This window comes from Octopus bimaculoides, chromosome 2, assembly GCF_001194135.2.
Source record: "Octopus bimaculoides isolate UCB-OBI-ISO-001 chromosome 2, ASM119413v2, whole genome shotgun sequence".
Classification (NCBI taxonomy): domain Eukaryota; kingdom Metazoa; phylum Mollusca; class Cephalopoda; order Octopoda; family Octopodidae; genus Octopus; species Octopus bimaculoides.
The window spans coordinates 120,307,461-120,322,796 of NC_068982.1; the positions used below are offsets into that span (position 1 = coordinate 120,307,461).

The 15,336-nt window shown below is 35.1% G+C and overlaps 1 protein-coding gene across 1 annotated transcript in view; it reads left to right on the forward strand.

Annotated features, from left to right (window-relative positions):
- Window positions 1-15,336, forward strand: part of LOC106876284 (relaxin receptor 2) — a 112,024-nt gene that overhangs the window by 69,389 nt on the left and 27,299 nt on the right. The window contains exons 8-15 of the mRNA XM_052965552.1: window positions 444-515; window positions 982-1,053; window positions 3,142-3,213; window positions 4,312-4,383; window positions 5,910-5,981; window positions 8,745-8,816; window positions 11,007-11,078; window positions 12,667-12,738. Coding sequence (XP_052821512.1) covers window positions 444-515; window positions 982-1,053; window positions 3,142-3,213; window positions 4,312-4,383; window positions 5,910-5,981; window positions 8,745-8,816; window positions 11,007-11,078; window positions 12,667-12,738 — 576 coding nt within the window. The remainder of the gene's footprint in view (window positions 1-443; window positions 516-981; window positions 1,054-3,141; window positions 3,214-4,311; window positions 4,384-5,909; window positions 5,982-8,744; window positions 8,817-11,006; window positions 11,079-12,666; window positions 12,739-15,336) is intronic.

Consider the following 15,336-nt stretch of genomic DNA (forward strand, 5'->3'; position numbering starts at 1 on the left):
GTGCGTGCGTGCGTGCGTGCATGTACATGCGCGTGTCTTTGAACCTCACCACCGCTTCACAACCGGTGTTAGTGTGTTTACGCCCTTGTAACCTAGCAGTTCGGCCTAAGAGATCGATAGAATAAGTACCAGAACCTAAAATAAAAAAGAAATACTGGGGTTGATACATTCGACTAAAAATTTTCAAGGCGGTGCCCCAGCATGGCCGCAGTCTAAGGACTGAAACAAGTAAAAGAATAAAAGAATATTGTTCTACTTCTGTTTTGGTTTTGCTCTATTTACACCCTTTATTTCCTTGTATGTATTGTAATGACTTTCTTAAACGCTATTATTTATTCACGTTCACAGTTTTATATTAACTATAAACTCCCTATTTCTAAAACATGAATTAAAATATTTTGTGTTTACTAAACCTCATTCCACTATCGTCTCTCATTGATCAGCTCGCTTAAACTGAACCGACTGGAAGAACTAGTCCCTAATTTGTTTCCCAAGAATAATTCCCTGAAATATTTGTAAGTATTTTTCTTACTTCCGTTGCTACATAAAAATACATTTAGACATTAGAAGCTCTTGTCTAAGACAGAAAAGAGCAACTGTGTCTCTGACAGTGAACCAGTTGTAATTTTTATCACAAATTAGAGTTTATGGTAGCTTATATCATTTTATGTTGGAAATCTGAGCAGTCTGCCAAACATAGTATTCCAGTTCTTTTGTTATTTAATCACATTGAACAATAAACAGTATCTTAGTAATCGCAGAATTAAAAGTAGAGTATTTATTTATTTTTCCTCAGTCCCGAAGTGATACTTATTTTAGAAATAAAAGTATTCGCGCAATTAACCAAACATCAATATAATACTAGTCCTTGAATTTTATAAATCCTTGTGAAATACTATAGTTGTGAGCTCCGGAGAAACCTAGTTTTTAACCTTGTTCTCTCTGTTTTGAGTGTGTTACATAATATATTCTATCTTTCAGATACCTGGACCAGAATTGGTTGACCGAAATACCTGCAAAAACATTCGATCACTTGAGTAAATTGATAAAACTGTGAGTAAACCTTTGTAGATCTTCTTTATTATTCTTTTACTTTTTTCTCTTTTTAGACTACGGTCTTCTTGGAGCTCCACCTTGATATGCGTGAATACGTAGAAGGCAAATCATTCATCCATTCATTCAGCCATCCAGCCGTGGATGGATAGATGGATACAGACATCCATCTAATTAGAAATCAGCAGCTAGAACCCTTGTGAGGTATTCCCTTCTGACAGGAATCCGGAAGAGCTGTGTCGGCATATGCAGATGATATCACAGTAATGGTGTCAGACACTGCAGAAGTTCAGAGTCAATTCCATTTTAAAGGAATACGAGGCGATGGCAAGAGCTAAGATAAATCTGAATAAATCGGTAGGCTTGCTGTTCTGTAACCGGAGAGGCTAGACTATGCCAATGAACAGCCTGATAGGTCTACAGGCATGGAAGTGCTGCCAGGCGAGGTAATCCAAGAACATGGATAATTTCCAGTAGTATTTGGCTTAACAGTGCTACTGGGGGACGCTACCGATTCGAGATAAACTCTGCAGGCACAGATGTGCTGTCAGACAGGCTTGTCCCAGGTGCGCGTAGAGCGACGAAACCGTTTTGTATGCACTCGTTCAGTGTCCGAGAATTGCTGACTTGTAGAGTTATATCGAACAGCTGCCGTCATGTGTGGGTCGGTTCCGTCTGTCGTCCGAGTCCATAATGATAGTTGCCCGGCCTCCATTCCTTTGTCTGGTAGCTGTGACGAAAGAGGTTGTCTGGTGGACGAAGTTGAAAGGAATGAGAACAGAAACATTCCTCCTTGGTAAAGCCCTCATCAACTTTTTCAAGTTTCACTTGAAAAGGAAAGTGAGGTGGAGAGGGAGCTGCTGTCCTCGAATGAATTTATGAAAAGGTGAGTGGAAGTTACGAAAATGGCAAGAGCGGATGGTACCACTCTCAGTGTAGACCTGTGAGTTGGAGGAAATGAGTTGGAAAGGGCACTTGTCCCTAGTATTCAGGGTGTTCTTGGATTGCGGGGTTCTCGATCATTCCTAGGGATCCTCCTGTATCAGGAGGACCCCATCACTATTCCTTTTTTATTTTCTTAGTGCTATATACTATGTATAGTTTCCTTCTTTTAATGTATATTGTGTATACTTCTTCTTTATCATTCCATTATATGTAAACTCCCACACGTTGAGTTTGTCTTTATATTGTCCCCCCCCCTCATCCTTCGCCCTGGTAGCAAATAAATCAGTAGTAGTAGTAGTAGTAGTAGTAGTAGTAGTAGTAGTAGTAGTAGTAGTAGTAGTAGTAGTAGTAAGGTGACGAGCTGGCAGAATTAGCGCACTGGACGAAATGCTTAGCGGTATTGCACCCGTTACTACCTTTTGCGTTCAAATTCCGCCGAGATCGACTTTACTTTTCACCCTTTCGGGATCGATAAATTAAGTACCAGTTGAGTACTGGGGGTTAATGTAATCGACTATCCACCACCCCCAAATTTCAGGCCTTGTGCCTATAGTAGAAAGGATTATTATCATTATTATTTTAGTTTGGTTCAGGTTCGGTCTTATTCCTGGTAGAATTTATGTGGGTAGCGAGTTACTACCTGTAACCTTAGGTATCCACAAGTTTTTAGCTGTCTTCCGAGTGCTTAAAACCCTCCTGATAATACTTGCTGTCCCTGGCGAGCTGGTAGAATCGTTTGCACGCCGGGCAAAATGCTTAGCGGCATTTCGTCTGTCTTTATGTTCTGAGTTTAAATTCGCCCGAGGTCGACTTTCCTTTCATCCATTCGGGGTCAATAAATTAAGTACCAGTGAAACAAGTGACATAAGTCAAAGAACTGCTCGTATCACATAATCAATATTCAAATGCGTTTATATATCTCACAGTGCGCTCAATCAATCTACATCATATATTCAAACTCAGCATCTCAGAAAGATTCCTTGTGCAATGAGTCACACTTGTTAACCAGTAATAGAAGATATATTAACAATTTGTCCTTTTCTTATGTGATTTCTTTTATCAGAATGAATTAAATTTCTGTTAGTTTTATTTGTTTTCTATTTTTATTTCTCTTCTCTCTCTCTTTCTCTCTCTCTCTCATAGATCTCTACGAAGAAACCGAATTAAAACAATAGAACCAGCCGCCTTCTACGGCACCAGTAGTCTCGTACAGCTGTATGTAACAATTTTCACAGTGTATTTATTTACACATTTTTTTCATTTATTGCAACTTTTCGAGCCAATCTATGATCAAAGACAGTCTAAGTATGACAATTTCATCTTTTCTTTTCGGTATTTGTAACATGAACTATGTTACCGAACGTATCATTTTTTTTTTTTCACATTGTTTGTTGCTTTCCTTGTTTATTCTCTTGAGATATCAATTGTTAATACTAATGACTGAAATTAAAGAATTCCCGCAATTGTCAAAGTGTCAGATAAAATTTTTTTCAGGGTTCGTTCTAGAATTAAGATCAATTTTACATTTCATCACCTCGAGATCAATATTTTTCACTTCTTTCTCTTTGCTGAAAAAGGATTTAATTTATATCAAATGTAAACCTGATGAGAGGTAGAAACTCTAAAGATAGTGTAGGCTGTATCACAAGTCCAGGTTGTATCACAAGGGTAGGCAGTATCACAAGTGCTCGCCTTCCAGAAAATACTTCTGTTCCTACATATGCATATAACTACTGCAAAACTCAGATGTGACCAACAATAGAGTACTGCCCCTAGATCTGGAACAGTGCTTTAGCTTCGCACACAAACTCCCTTGATCCCACATCCAAAGACTTGCCGATTGATTTGCCTGAAGTCACTAGTAAATACGGCCCAACTTCTGACCATAAGACGTGTTGTACCCATTCTCTTTGCATAACTATAATGGCTCTTTGTAATTGCCTGGTTTTGTTTCACCTCTAATCGGATTCTTCCACTTCACTCGTCTCTTCTTCTCTCATCACTCACATTGTGCCCACACCGCCAACCATTTCCTCTTCAGATTGCCAACCCTCTGGATTTCCCGCCCTGCATAAGTTTTGGTTTTTTTTTGTTTTTGTGCAGCCTTTGATTTGCACCATGTCAAAAGAAACATTACCCGTTTTAATATCACAGATTTCAGAGATGTGTAAATAATCTGTACTCAACTCTTTCCTTGCGTCCCAATCCAATTAAAAATATGGAGAGAACGAAGAGTATGAACTACTGTTTTGTCTTATTACTTACCAATAACAAGAGCACAGTTTTCTAACATTTCCTGCGTCTTTTTTACAGATTTCTCGACAATAACATGCTAACGGTCATCAAACGGCACTACTTTGAGAAACTGACAAATCTTGGTGAACTGTAAGTTTGTTGATGCCTTGTAAATTTATACTCATTGCATATACATTAAATGACCGGTTTATTGTGTAATGAGCGAACATTTCAAACAGCTACTCTTAGAATATTATCATATGCTATCGGTATGCCCATTCTAAAAACCGGAATACACATTAATATAATTTTCTTGAACGAACGATTACAACAATCGTTCTTGTAAATCGACGAGGAAGTTAATTTATCATATGCTTTAATTTTTCAATTTTTTATCATATTTTATTTCAAATGTTTTTCTCGCTCCTTTTAATTTATAGTGCATTTTATGAATATCATGTTATATTATGTAAATGTAATAATGCTATAATTTTAATGTGTTGTATAATTATTATATTATGCATATACACACTGAATATAGATAGATAGATAGATAGATCGATAGATAGATAGATAGATAGATAGATAGATAGATAGATAGATAGATAGACAAAGAGCGAGAGAGAGAGAGAAAGATCATACAAAATATCATATAAATTTTCTTATAATAAGTAAATAAATATCAATTAAAAATTATTTCACATTATGTAAAATTTAGATTTCTTCACTTATATCTTGCAGGCGAAATACAAAAGCGAAATTATATACATTATTTTTTAAATTATATATATGTTATAATAGACTACATTATGTATCTTTTATGTTGTATTACACCGTATTAAATTATAGTATATTACTTAAATAAATATATATTTTACATATATAATATACTTTATATTTTATTATACTATTGCATATAAATATATTATAGTTTGGATTTTTTGGTTACATAGACTATGAAGATAAGTGGGTCTAACATAGACCCTTGGGGACTGATAGTAGGCTTGAGTGGATTCCATCGATCACAATAAGATGGTTTCTATTCACCTGGAAATACCTGATCCAGTGCAACAATTTTCTACTGGCTTCAGTGTAGGATAGCTTTTGTTGTAGGACGTTGTGGCCGACTCTTCTTGAACCGCCCTCCAAAATTCTAAGGATGTCCTCGACGTGATACGTTAGGCATTCACTGCCGCAGCGAAAGCTATGCTGCTTGGAATTTAGGAGGATGTTACCCTCTAGGAAAGTAATTATTTTTTATCTTACCATCCTTTCAAATACTCTGATGGTTGGGAAGTGAGTGAGATTGGAAGATAGTTAACTGCAAATAAACTGTTTCCTTTTTCGAAAACTGGGATAGCAGATTAAGATAAGAACTATTTGGGTTTATCACCCGAGTTTAAAGATTTTCTCCATTGTTTGATAAGAGGAGATGTAAGTTAGTGTTCGCATTCCTTCGGAATACTAGCAGAGTATCTATCATGGCCTACTGCAGAATAATATTTCGTTTCGTTTATTGCTACAACGATGTCTGCGACACTGAAACTTATATCAGAGAAACTATGTTGTGAATTGATTTCATTGAAATATACGTAATTCTATAAACAAATATTACATTACGCAGTATATTCTCTGGATATCATGTTTTCTATTGAATATTCTACTCTATTTTCCAGATATTTGATTAACAACAAGATTAGCTCCATCGAACCAAATTCCTTCGACGCGTTGACTCAGCTACAAAATCTGTAAGCAATCACTCTTTGACCGTTTCTTACGTTCTTCAGGTTGATGAACTTTGTACTGTTATGGTTGTTATTGATGTAGATATTTTATTCATTATTTTATAAATAGCTATTATTTTGATATCTTTGCTGACATTATACTTATTACTGTTGTTGTTGTTGTTATTATTTTGGGTATCATTATTATTGTTATTGGTGTAGTTATTGTTTGTACAGCAACTGATGAGGATGAGGATTAGGATAATGACGACGGTAACAACGACGACGACAGTGATGAAAAAGAGAAATAGAAGGCTGTTAGTTGTTGGATGGTAGTGGTTGCCACTTTAAACCGTTTCGTTTACATTACTGAATGACTAGCATAAATTTCATAAATATATAAAAATTAACACTTCCTTCTCCAAGCCTAGATTCGAAACCGAATCTAAGAATTCTCGGTCGTCCAAACCACCACAATCAACAGGCGCGAATACAGGTTTTCTTTGTCCTGTTAAAAAGTGATTGATGATCTCCCTTTAACCTTCGACCTCATAGATGTCAAGCGAAGTTCAAATGGACAGGAGCTGACCTATTTAGGTACAAACTCTGCTGACCTGAAGACTGCATATGTTCGTGTGTGTGTGTGTGTGTTTGTTCGTTCTTTCATCTTGAAGGGCACGGCAAAAGATTTCTGTCTGATAGTAGCAGAGCACTGGTTCAGTCTGCGAGCATCACAGTCTCCGTCTGTCTGTGTCTGTCCTGGTGTGTTGTTGACCACTCTATTTATAAGAATCGTGGCAGCTAGAAGGACAGACATACTGCAGCAGAGTTTGTACCTAAATAGGTCAGCTCCTGTCCATTTGAACTTCGCTTGACATCTATGAGGTCGAAGGTTAAAGGGAGATCATCAATCACTTTTTGACAGGACAAAGAAAACCTGTATTCGCGCCTGTTGACTGTGGTGGTTTGGACGACCGAGAATTCTTAGATTCGGTTTCGAATCTAGGCTTGGAGAAGGAAGTGTTAATTTTTGCCAATACTTCACTCACCCCGCCTAAATTTGTTTTTACATTCATCAAAATTTAGTTTTATCACTGAATTTCTATTACTACTTACCATTCATTTAATTATCTTTCAATTAACATTATCCCTGTTATAATCGGAGGATTTGGAAATTGATTAGTACCTCTAATATTAGGAGCTCCACACATGGCATTCCCACAAATAAATAATATGAGTTTTTGACTCTTAGCTCCTTCTCTAAGCCTATTATTATCATCAGCTTCAGTAGAAAGAGGTGTAGGAACCGGAGGAACTATTTAGCCTCTCCTTTCAAAACAATTTAGCTTACGTAGGCTCTTCTGTTGACTTGGCTATTTTTTCACTCCATTTAGCAGGTATTTCAAAAATTCTTGGAGCTATTAATTTCATCACAACTATAATTAACATACGACTAGAAGGTATATTAATAGAACAACTCCATTTATTTATATTATCTGTTTTCATTACTGCAATTTTTTATCGTTTTTCTTCGATTACTATAATCATTAAACTGTCATTATCATTATTATCGATATTAATAAAGCGACGTTCTGGCAGAGTTATTAGCACGCCGGCTAAAATGCTTACCGGCTTTTTTTCCAGTTCCTCTGTTCTGAGTTCAAATTCCACCGAGGTCGACTTTGCTTTTCATCCTTCCGGAATCAAAAAACAAAGGTACTATTTGAGCACTAGGGTCGATATAATCGACTTATCCCTCCTGTCAGAATTGTTGGCTCGGCCTTATGCCAAAATTAGAAAGGATTGCTATTATCAGTAAATCACAATTAACATTTACTTTTTGTTACTCTAATCAATAAATTACAGTTACCATGAATTATTCGTAACTGCTTTCGGTAAATTCCAATTACCACTTCCTATATATTACTATCTACAATAAATTGCTATTCATATTTTCTCATTTAATACTGTTATCATTATACTTTTATCATTTGCCACGATTTACTTTTATTATCAAATTGCTATTATCTCTAACTCTCGACATTCTGTTTTTGTTTGTTATTTTTATTCGCGGTTTTATGCATAGATTTTCCCACTCGTATTATTTTTCACGTAGATATTTTGCCGCCGCTGTGTTTCTCAGCAGTCTTCAACAATAATAATGACAGTAATTAACATCTATTTTCCTAACAGCATACACATGTCTCCAAAATAAAACTGTGTTTATCTTTTCCAGATATTGTTTGCACTGTTTGTGTCATTTAAAAAATTTTCAATACACATATTTAGAAATTTTCTTTTGTGTGTTTATTTACGTTTCGTGAAGTCATGGAAACCTATTTATATACAGCTGACAATCGACAGTCATATTATAGTGCAGGCAATATAAAGCATTGCATGTATTGTTTATAACTGTGCTGTAGGTGTATGATCACCATGAAAGATCACCAGAGATACTAAGTCCTGACATTTATAGTAAGATCGAAAGATTTAGAGCATTGTTCCTTCTCAACGGTGTATTGTTATTGTTGTTATTTAGCCTTGATCGAGCAGTCCTATGATCAAATGTATTTCAGTTATGACCAACCCATCTTATTATATAGCTAGGAGTATATTGCCCAGTGTGTTCTTCTCTTTTAAATATAGTAGGGCATGAACTGAGGAACATTTGGCTACTATTTCTTTCAAGTAGAACAACTAAGTAGAGTTTCAGGTGCTTTATTGATAACTGAAATGTTTTTAAATGTTTTTAATTCATTAGTGAATATTTTTTCTTCACTTCTACAGAATATTGCGACAAAACAGATTTACTAAATTGGTTAACGGAATGTTCGCTGGATTAAAATCCATCCAATATCTGTAAGTACCAAAACATAAACATCATTATACTGCACAGAAATGAAGTGCCTTTAATTCTTAGTTGAAACCATTTCATTTTGTTTATATTGCCGCTAATATCCTTGAGAAAACCTGAATGTCAAGGCAACCCTATTCCTTTGCCAAATACTAGAAGTACAAAAGACGTTATATAGATACCTATTTTATCTTTCTACTTATCATTGACTGTGCCTAGGAATAAAGACCAGTCTCAGATGCCCTTATTTTGTGTCTTATCATGGACGCTGGCCAGGAAGCAAAACGTAAAGAAACAGCTTTCAGCAACGCAATTCACATACTTCTAAAGGAACCAAGAAGTGGGTCCCTGCATACTTGCTCCGTCTGGTGACAATTTCCCTCAGACCACTTTCTACATGTTAGAAAAGAACACATTAAATAATGAGATCATGGCTCATAGGAAAAAGACGTGATACTTGCAGTTGAAATGCTTTTGCTGATAAGATTTGCAAATCAGAAAGGATCTAACCGTAAGCAGCAACAAAAACAATTTAATTGTAAGCGAGAACAACAGTAATAAACGAGTGAATATTTGTTTTATCATTTTGGGTTGGCTTCATTTACATTTATAAAACCGTGTATCTTAACAGCAACCATAGTATAGGAGGCTTTTGAGTATTTAGCACAAAGCCATGAATTTGTGGAGGAAGCGAAAATAAGACTGTGATTTTTATACATTTATCGAGGGTAATAATGGCATAAGTGAAGCGAATTAACTATAACGTGGCGTTAAAATGATCTGGTTTTTACCTCTATCTTATTCTACTTTATATGTCATATTTTTCTATACTTTATTACTTTGCAGCTTTTCACATTTCTAACTAAGAGCTTACAGTTTAAGCAGAATTTATAAATTTCTGGACGAAATGGTTTGCAGTTTCAAATTCCGCCAGATAGACTTTACCACGACCCCCTCCATAATTTACCATTAGTATTAACAGAATATATAAAATTATCAATGTCAATGATCTGATCCAAGGTGCATAGCACAATATACATGTTTAGAAATCATTATTTAGTTTCACACCTTTACCTTTCCATCAATTAACCTTGTTGTTCATCCCTTTGAATTGATAAATTAAGCATTAGTAATATACTGTGGTTCAATGTCATTGACTATACGCTGCCCTCTATATATGGGGCAATATACCGGTATACGAAATCAACAATCATCTAGCTCCTAAAAATATGATTACAAATTTCCAGTGTTCATTATCGCTAACATCTATTCTGTTATCGAAAACAAACTACTCTTTGTCATATCATTTCTACCATATACCATATCACATTAACGTAAATACTAATAAAACCTTTTGGTACTATCGATGTTACAATGGCATCATTGGTGATGAAAGCTTCAATAATCCTTATCTTTTTATTGTGCTGCAAAAAGGAATACTACATGTAATTTCCAATGTTTCTTCCACTGCATCTTATAGGAGTATCACAAAACTAATGACTGCTTGATCAGCTAGAATGTATGAGTTAAAGCCCTCCTTAGATCTGGGACACCATAGAAACAGTCACCTTAATTTGATCAGTCCTAATTACATACTAATTTCCTCTCTCATCCATTAATCTACCCTATATCAAGTTCAGTAATACACTAAATATTTGCAGTTCGTCGTTTTGTCGTATGACTCCCCTCTGCATTCATACACGCACGCACACACACACACACACACACATACATACACTCACAGGAACACAAAACACATGCACACACGCGCACACACACACACATACAAGTCAAAATGGAGGTTTATTTCTGTAGTCGCTCGTCCAGCTAGTAATTCCAGAGAAATCCCCCTAAGTTAGCATTATTATATAAAAGCTAAACGTAGAAAAATACAGTTCCAGATATATATCTGATAAAAGAAAGAATGTTCGCTACAGGAACGCATTCAATCATAACTCTTCATAATTAAAACTGACCCGTGGCTAAACAATAACAAATCAGTATATCTTGTTTCTATCACCAACACGGTTAGTTATTCTGTTACAAAAGCGACACATCCTTCAGAGCCAACGTAGTTGCCAAATTCTTTCTAATCTCTATAATGCTGCACGGCTTCATGCTGTCACGAATGCTTTTAAATTCTTTGTTGTAAAGGTTGTAGCCAACATTGCTTTATATTTCTTTCCTTGCTGCAGGAATTTGGAAGAAAATCAAATTGAACACATTGAAGAGAAATCCTTTATGTATGTTGAAAACCTAATTTCACTGTACGTAACCATTTACAATTATTTTATACACCCTGTTAAGTAGTTTTCTATGGCTACTACAGGTCTGCACAAATTTCATCATGCTTACTCTGTGTGTACGTGTGTATTCATATACATATATAAATATATACATACATGCATACATGCATTCATACGTATACACACGCGCGCGTGCACACACAACTACACACAAACACAGACACACAAACAAACACACATCTAGTTCATCTACGCGAGATATTTAATTACCGAAAATATATTTTAAAAATCGACAGTTAGTCGGTACTTTGAAACACGCATACATGTATATATGCATATATACATACGTATATATAAATATATTCAAACATATTCTTATACATAAACATATAGTAATGAAAGTGTTGTAAAATATATTTAAATATATTTTACGTAGTTCAAACAAAATGTGAAACTGGATTATAATACGCTAGATAGAATGGATAGATATGTCTACTGTAAGAAAAAGTTGGCCTCCTACACAGAATTTCTCTCTGGAGTGAACTATTCAGGAGTGCGGAATGGGGAAAAATTGTTTTCAGTTTATATAAAAGTGTATTAACATTGAATGAAGGTGTTGGAGTTCGGGCAATATATGCCTTTGAAAAGTAATTTAAAGAAGTAGAAATTATAGAAAGTTATTTTTAAAATGTAAGTATGAATGACTTGTAACATTCCGTAAAACATCCAAGATTGCACTCGATTGATTTACTTTAATAGGAAAGTTACATTATAGCAGTGGTTCTCAACTGGGAGCCAACTGTCCCTTGGGGATCTATGTAATATTTTGTTGTTAAAATTTATGAGCAATAAATTGGCTATACACAAAATATTTTAACAATTTTTTTAATACTAATATTTAATTATAAAAATATATGATTATTTTTTAAACACTAAATGCCTCTGAGGGTCCAGTAGAGTAAAATAGGAATCAAAGGAAGTTCATAATAAATGGTTGAGAATTATTGTATTATAGGGTATAACTTTGTACAAACACCAATGGCAGGTCTAAACTGATAATTGTTTGAAAAAAGTTAAATTTTATGACTGTGTAATTATTGAAGTAAAGAGGTCATTTTTCTGAAAAACTAAGGTTAGGTTATACTGACTTGCGTTCACAACTATTTCCACGATTAAACTATTTTCCCTGTGAAATAAATAAAGAAAATACCTTTATATACAAACAAATGACGTTAAAATGCAAGCATTTGAAAAAAAATCCACACAGGGAAAAGTAGATTTAAATTTGCCGTACTTAGTAAATAGTGTGTGTGTGTGTGTGTGTGTGTGTGTGTGTGTGTGTGTGTGTGTGTGTGTGTGCCCTTGTACGTTTCGACGCATGAGGATGTAATAGTTCGGTCAAGTACCTAATGCTCGTGTTTCTGGAAAAGTATCAAGACAGCTCGCGATTTAAAACCTACAGCAATTTTCACACATCACTGCACAGCCAGAGTAACCTAATGATAAACTGAGCGCAAATTTATGCTTTCATCTGTTCAAATATGTGACGATGTACCAATGTTACAAATCAATACATTTTTTTTAATGCGGTATTTCAATATCAATACAGCTATCTGGCAGACAATCCCTTCAGAACGATGCCTCCGAATACATTGAAAGGTCTCATAAATTTGAAGTTCATGTAAGTACTAGAATTTAACTGGCAACAATTTCAGTTCATTATATTCAGATACAATTCTTCAGATGCATTCATTTTATTGATATAAAATTATTGGTATTTCTTAATATTTTTCTTTTTGGACTGTTTAACCCATGCCTTTCATTCGTCAGGACTGGGAAAATTATCAGAGATATAGAGAAATTATGGTATACTCACGGTTATGATTATTATTATTGAGCTTTTCTTCTTTCAACTTTGTTACCATTTCTTGCCGAGAGTCTTCCCGACACCTAAGGTAAAGAAACTCCCTGTAAATACTGATAAGCTATGAAAATAAACACACCAGATTGTTTATTTACAAAATCAAATGAAGTCATTTATAAAAGATAAATTACTTGGATGGTAAACGTTCTCACAGCGACAGTGCTTTCCTCAATACGTCTAACAATCTTTCTCTCATCTTGCCGGAATGGTAAGACAGAGATCATTTTCAGATAATTTCCAGTTCATTTCTTCATATATCATTCCTAGTGTTCCTACAATCACTGGTATTGTAACCGCCTTGAGATGCGACATTTTCGATTTCAATGAGAAAATCTTTTGCTTGGACTTTTTGTTGCAGTGTTTCTTTTGCTGAAAGCAGTTCTTCTCTTGGCGAGAATCTATATTTTCTCTTCATCTTACTTCCTTTTCTGTCTTTTTACATTGTTTCTACAGATTAGTTCATATAATATTGATATTTCACCTCTCATTATTTCAATCTCTTTTCCAGTTTGGAATTCTTCTCAGGTTAGTATTTCTTTGTTTTTGCAGGGCATACAACTGGTTTCAATTTTCTTAGCAGCTGCGTAAATAATTTCATTTAATTCAGTGAGATCTGGTTTTAGTTCTTGTATAGTTTCCTTTGTTATATAGTTAGTTTAATTTTTTTTCTATTTTGGATTGTATTTGAAAGCTTATGAAGTGGCTCTGTATCATGCATATCAGTGTATCTTACAAATGCAAGCTTATTCAGGATTTTCTGCTTCAGTTCTATCATAGACTCTCAGTGTTCCTCAGTAAGTGTGTTGTCTTCAAATATTGTTTCTCTACCACTTTCCCCGCTATCTTTATCAGGTTCGTTACAATTTATTTCTCCAGACGTTTGCGTGCTCCGGTCAGATTGCAGTCTTTCAATTGAGACTTGTGGAGAGTTGCTCTCTTCGTCTGGTTCTTCATTTCTTTGTTGTCTTATATTTAGGTCATTTTCCACTGCGCACTTGATTGCAGTTATTTCACTATCTGTGAGTCTTTTATTTCTGAGGATATCCCTCCTAACATTTGCTAACTTGTTTTTGTCCAAATACAGTTTGCTGTCTTGATTTCGTGTTCGCCATATTTTAGTGTGTTTCTCTTCAGATGGCCTTCCTAATGCATAGAAATAGGCGCATATTAATTCTGTATACTCTTCTCAGGTTCATTTGATCGTCTTGCATTTTTCTTTCTGTGGTAGGTGTGGTGGTAGACTTCAAGGGCTTGAGTTGGGGCAGTTCCCGTTCAAGTGACCATCCAGGTTTGTATTCAGAGAAGCGTTTGTGCCAGTGGATGACTTTTCAACACTAGGTTGGCTCTCTCCTGAGGGACGTGCTTCCAGATTAATCATAGGACAAGCGATTTGGTGTACTGTTGTAGTTTTCCTTTGTGTTTCGTTAGACAGAGTTGTGTACATTAAAATTATTAGTATTGAACCCTGTATTGTGACAGATGTAGAAACGGTTGTTGTCTCTGACACTACTGTCGACTCTGCCGTTATGTTACTTTAATCTTGCTATTAAAGCATTGCTCATCATTAGTTACCACTAATTGTGCTTTGATCTGTATAGTTGTGGCTAACCTTTGTAGCCATGGTGACAGTATAGCCATTATTTATTTAAATCTGCCACCTTTGCTACTACTACTGTGTGGTATTATTAAATGTTGCTTAGTTCAACTTTTGTCTTATACTTGAGGTAATCATTAATATGTGAGGGTTGAAGGGAATAGTAAGTAGGAGGTAGAGGAGCAGCCTTTTGAATAGACCAAATACCACAGGTATGTAAATAGATTCGGCAGATGGCGAGGAGATCAGCAATGGACATTCCTGTGCGATAAGGAGACAAAAGAGGCCTTACACCCTTGTGGTCAGCAGAGGTCAATGTGTTTACTACTAGTAGTGATCAGTGAGAGTGCTGATCTTGGCCTTGAAAAGAACCAATTCACCCTGTTCTATTTTTAATTAATGATAGAAAACAACAACAACAACATCAACAACAGCAACAACAACAACAACAGCAATAATAATAATAATAATAATAATAATAAAAGTAATAATAATAATAATAATAATAATAATAATAATAATAATAATAATAATAATTAATTCGTTTTATTGGCCACAAGGGCTAATATCAATTAAAAACATATAAGGACAAAGACAGGACGAAGGTTACAAAAGGTTTTGTCCGAAAAGGTAGGAAAGTTCGTCTAAACAGAGGAAGAAAACGGAGAAAGATATAATAAATAAATAGATAAATAAATAAGTAGAACTCCCAAAGGGGGAGGCGCTTCGAAAAAGGAAAGGTTACACGTGGAAAAACCCAT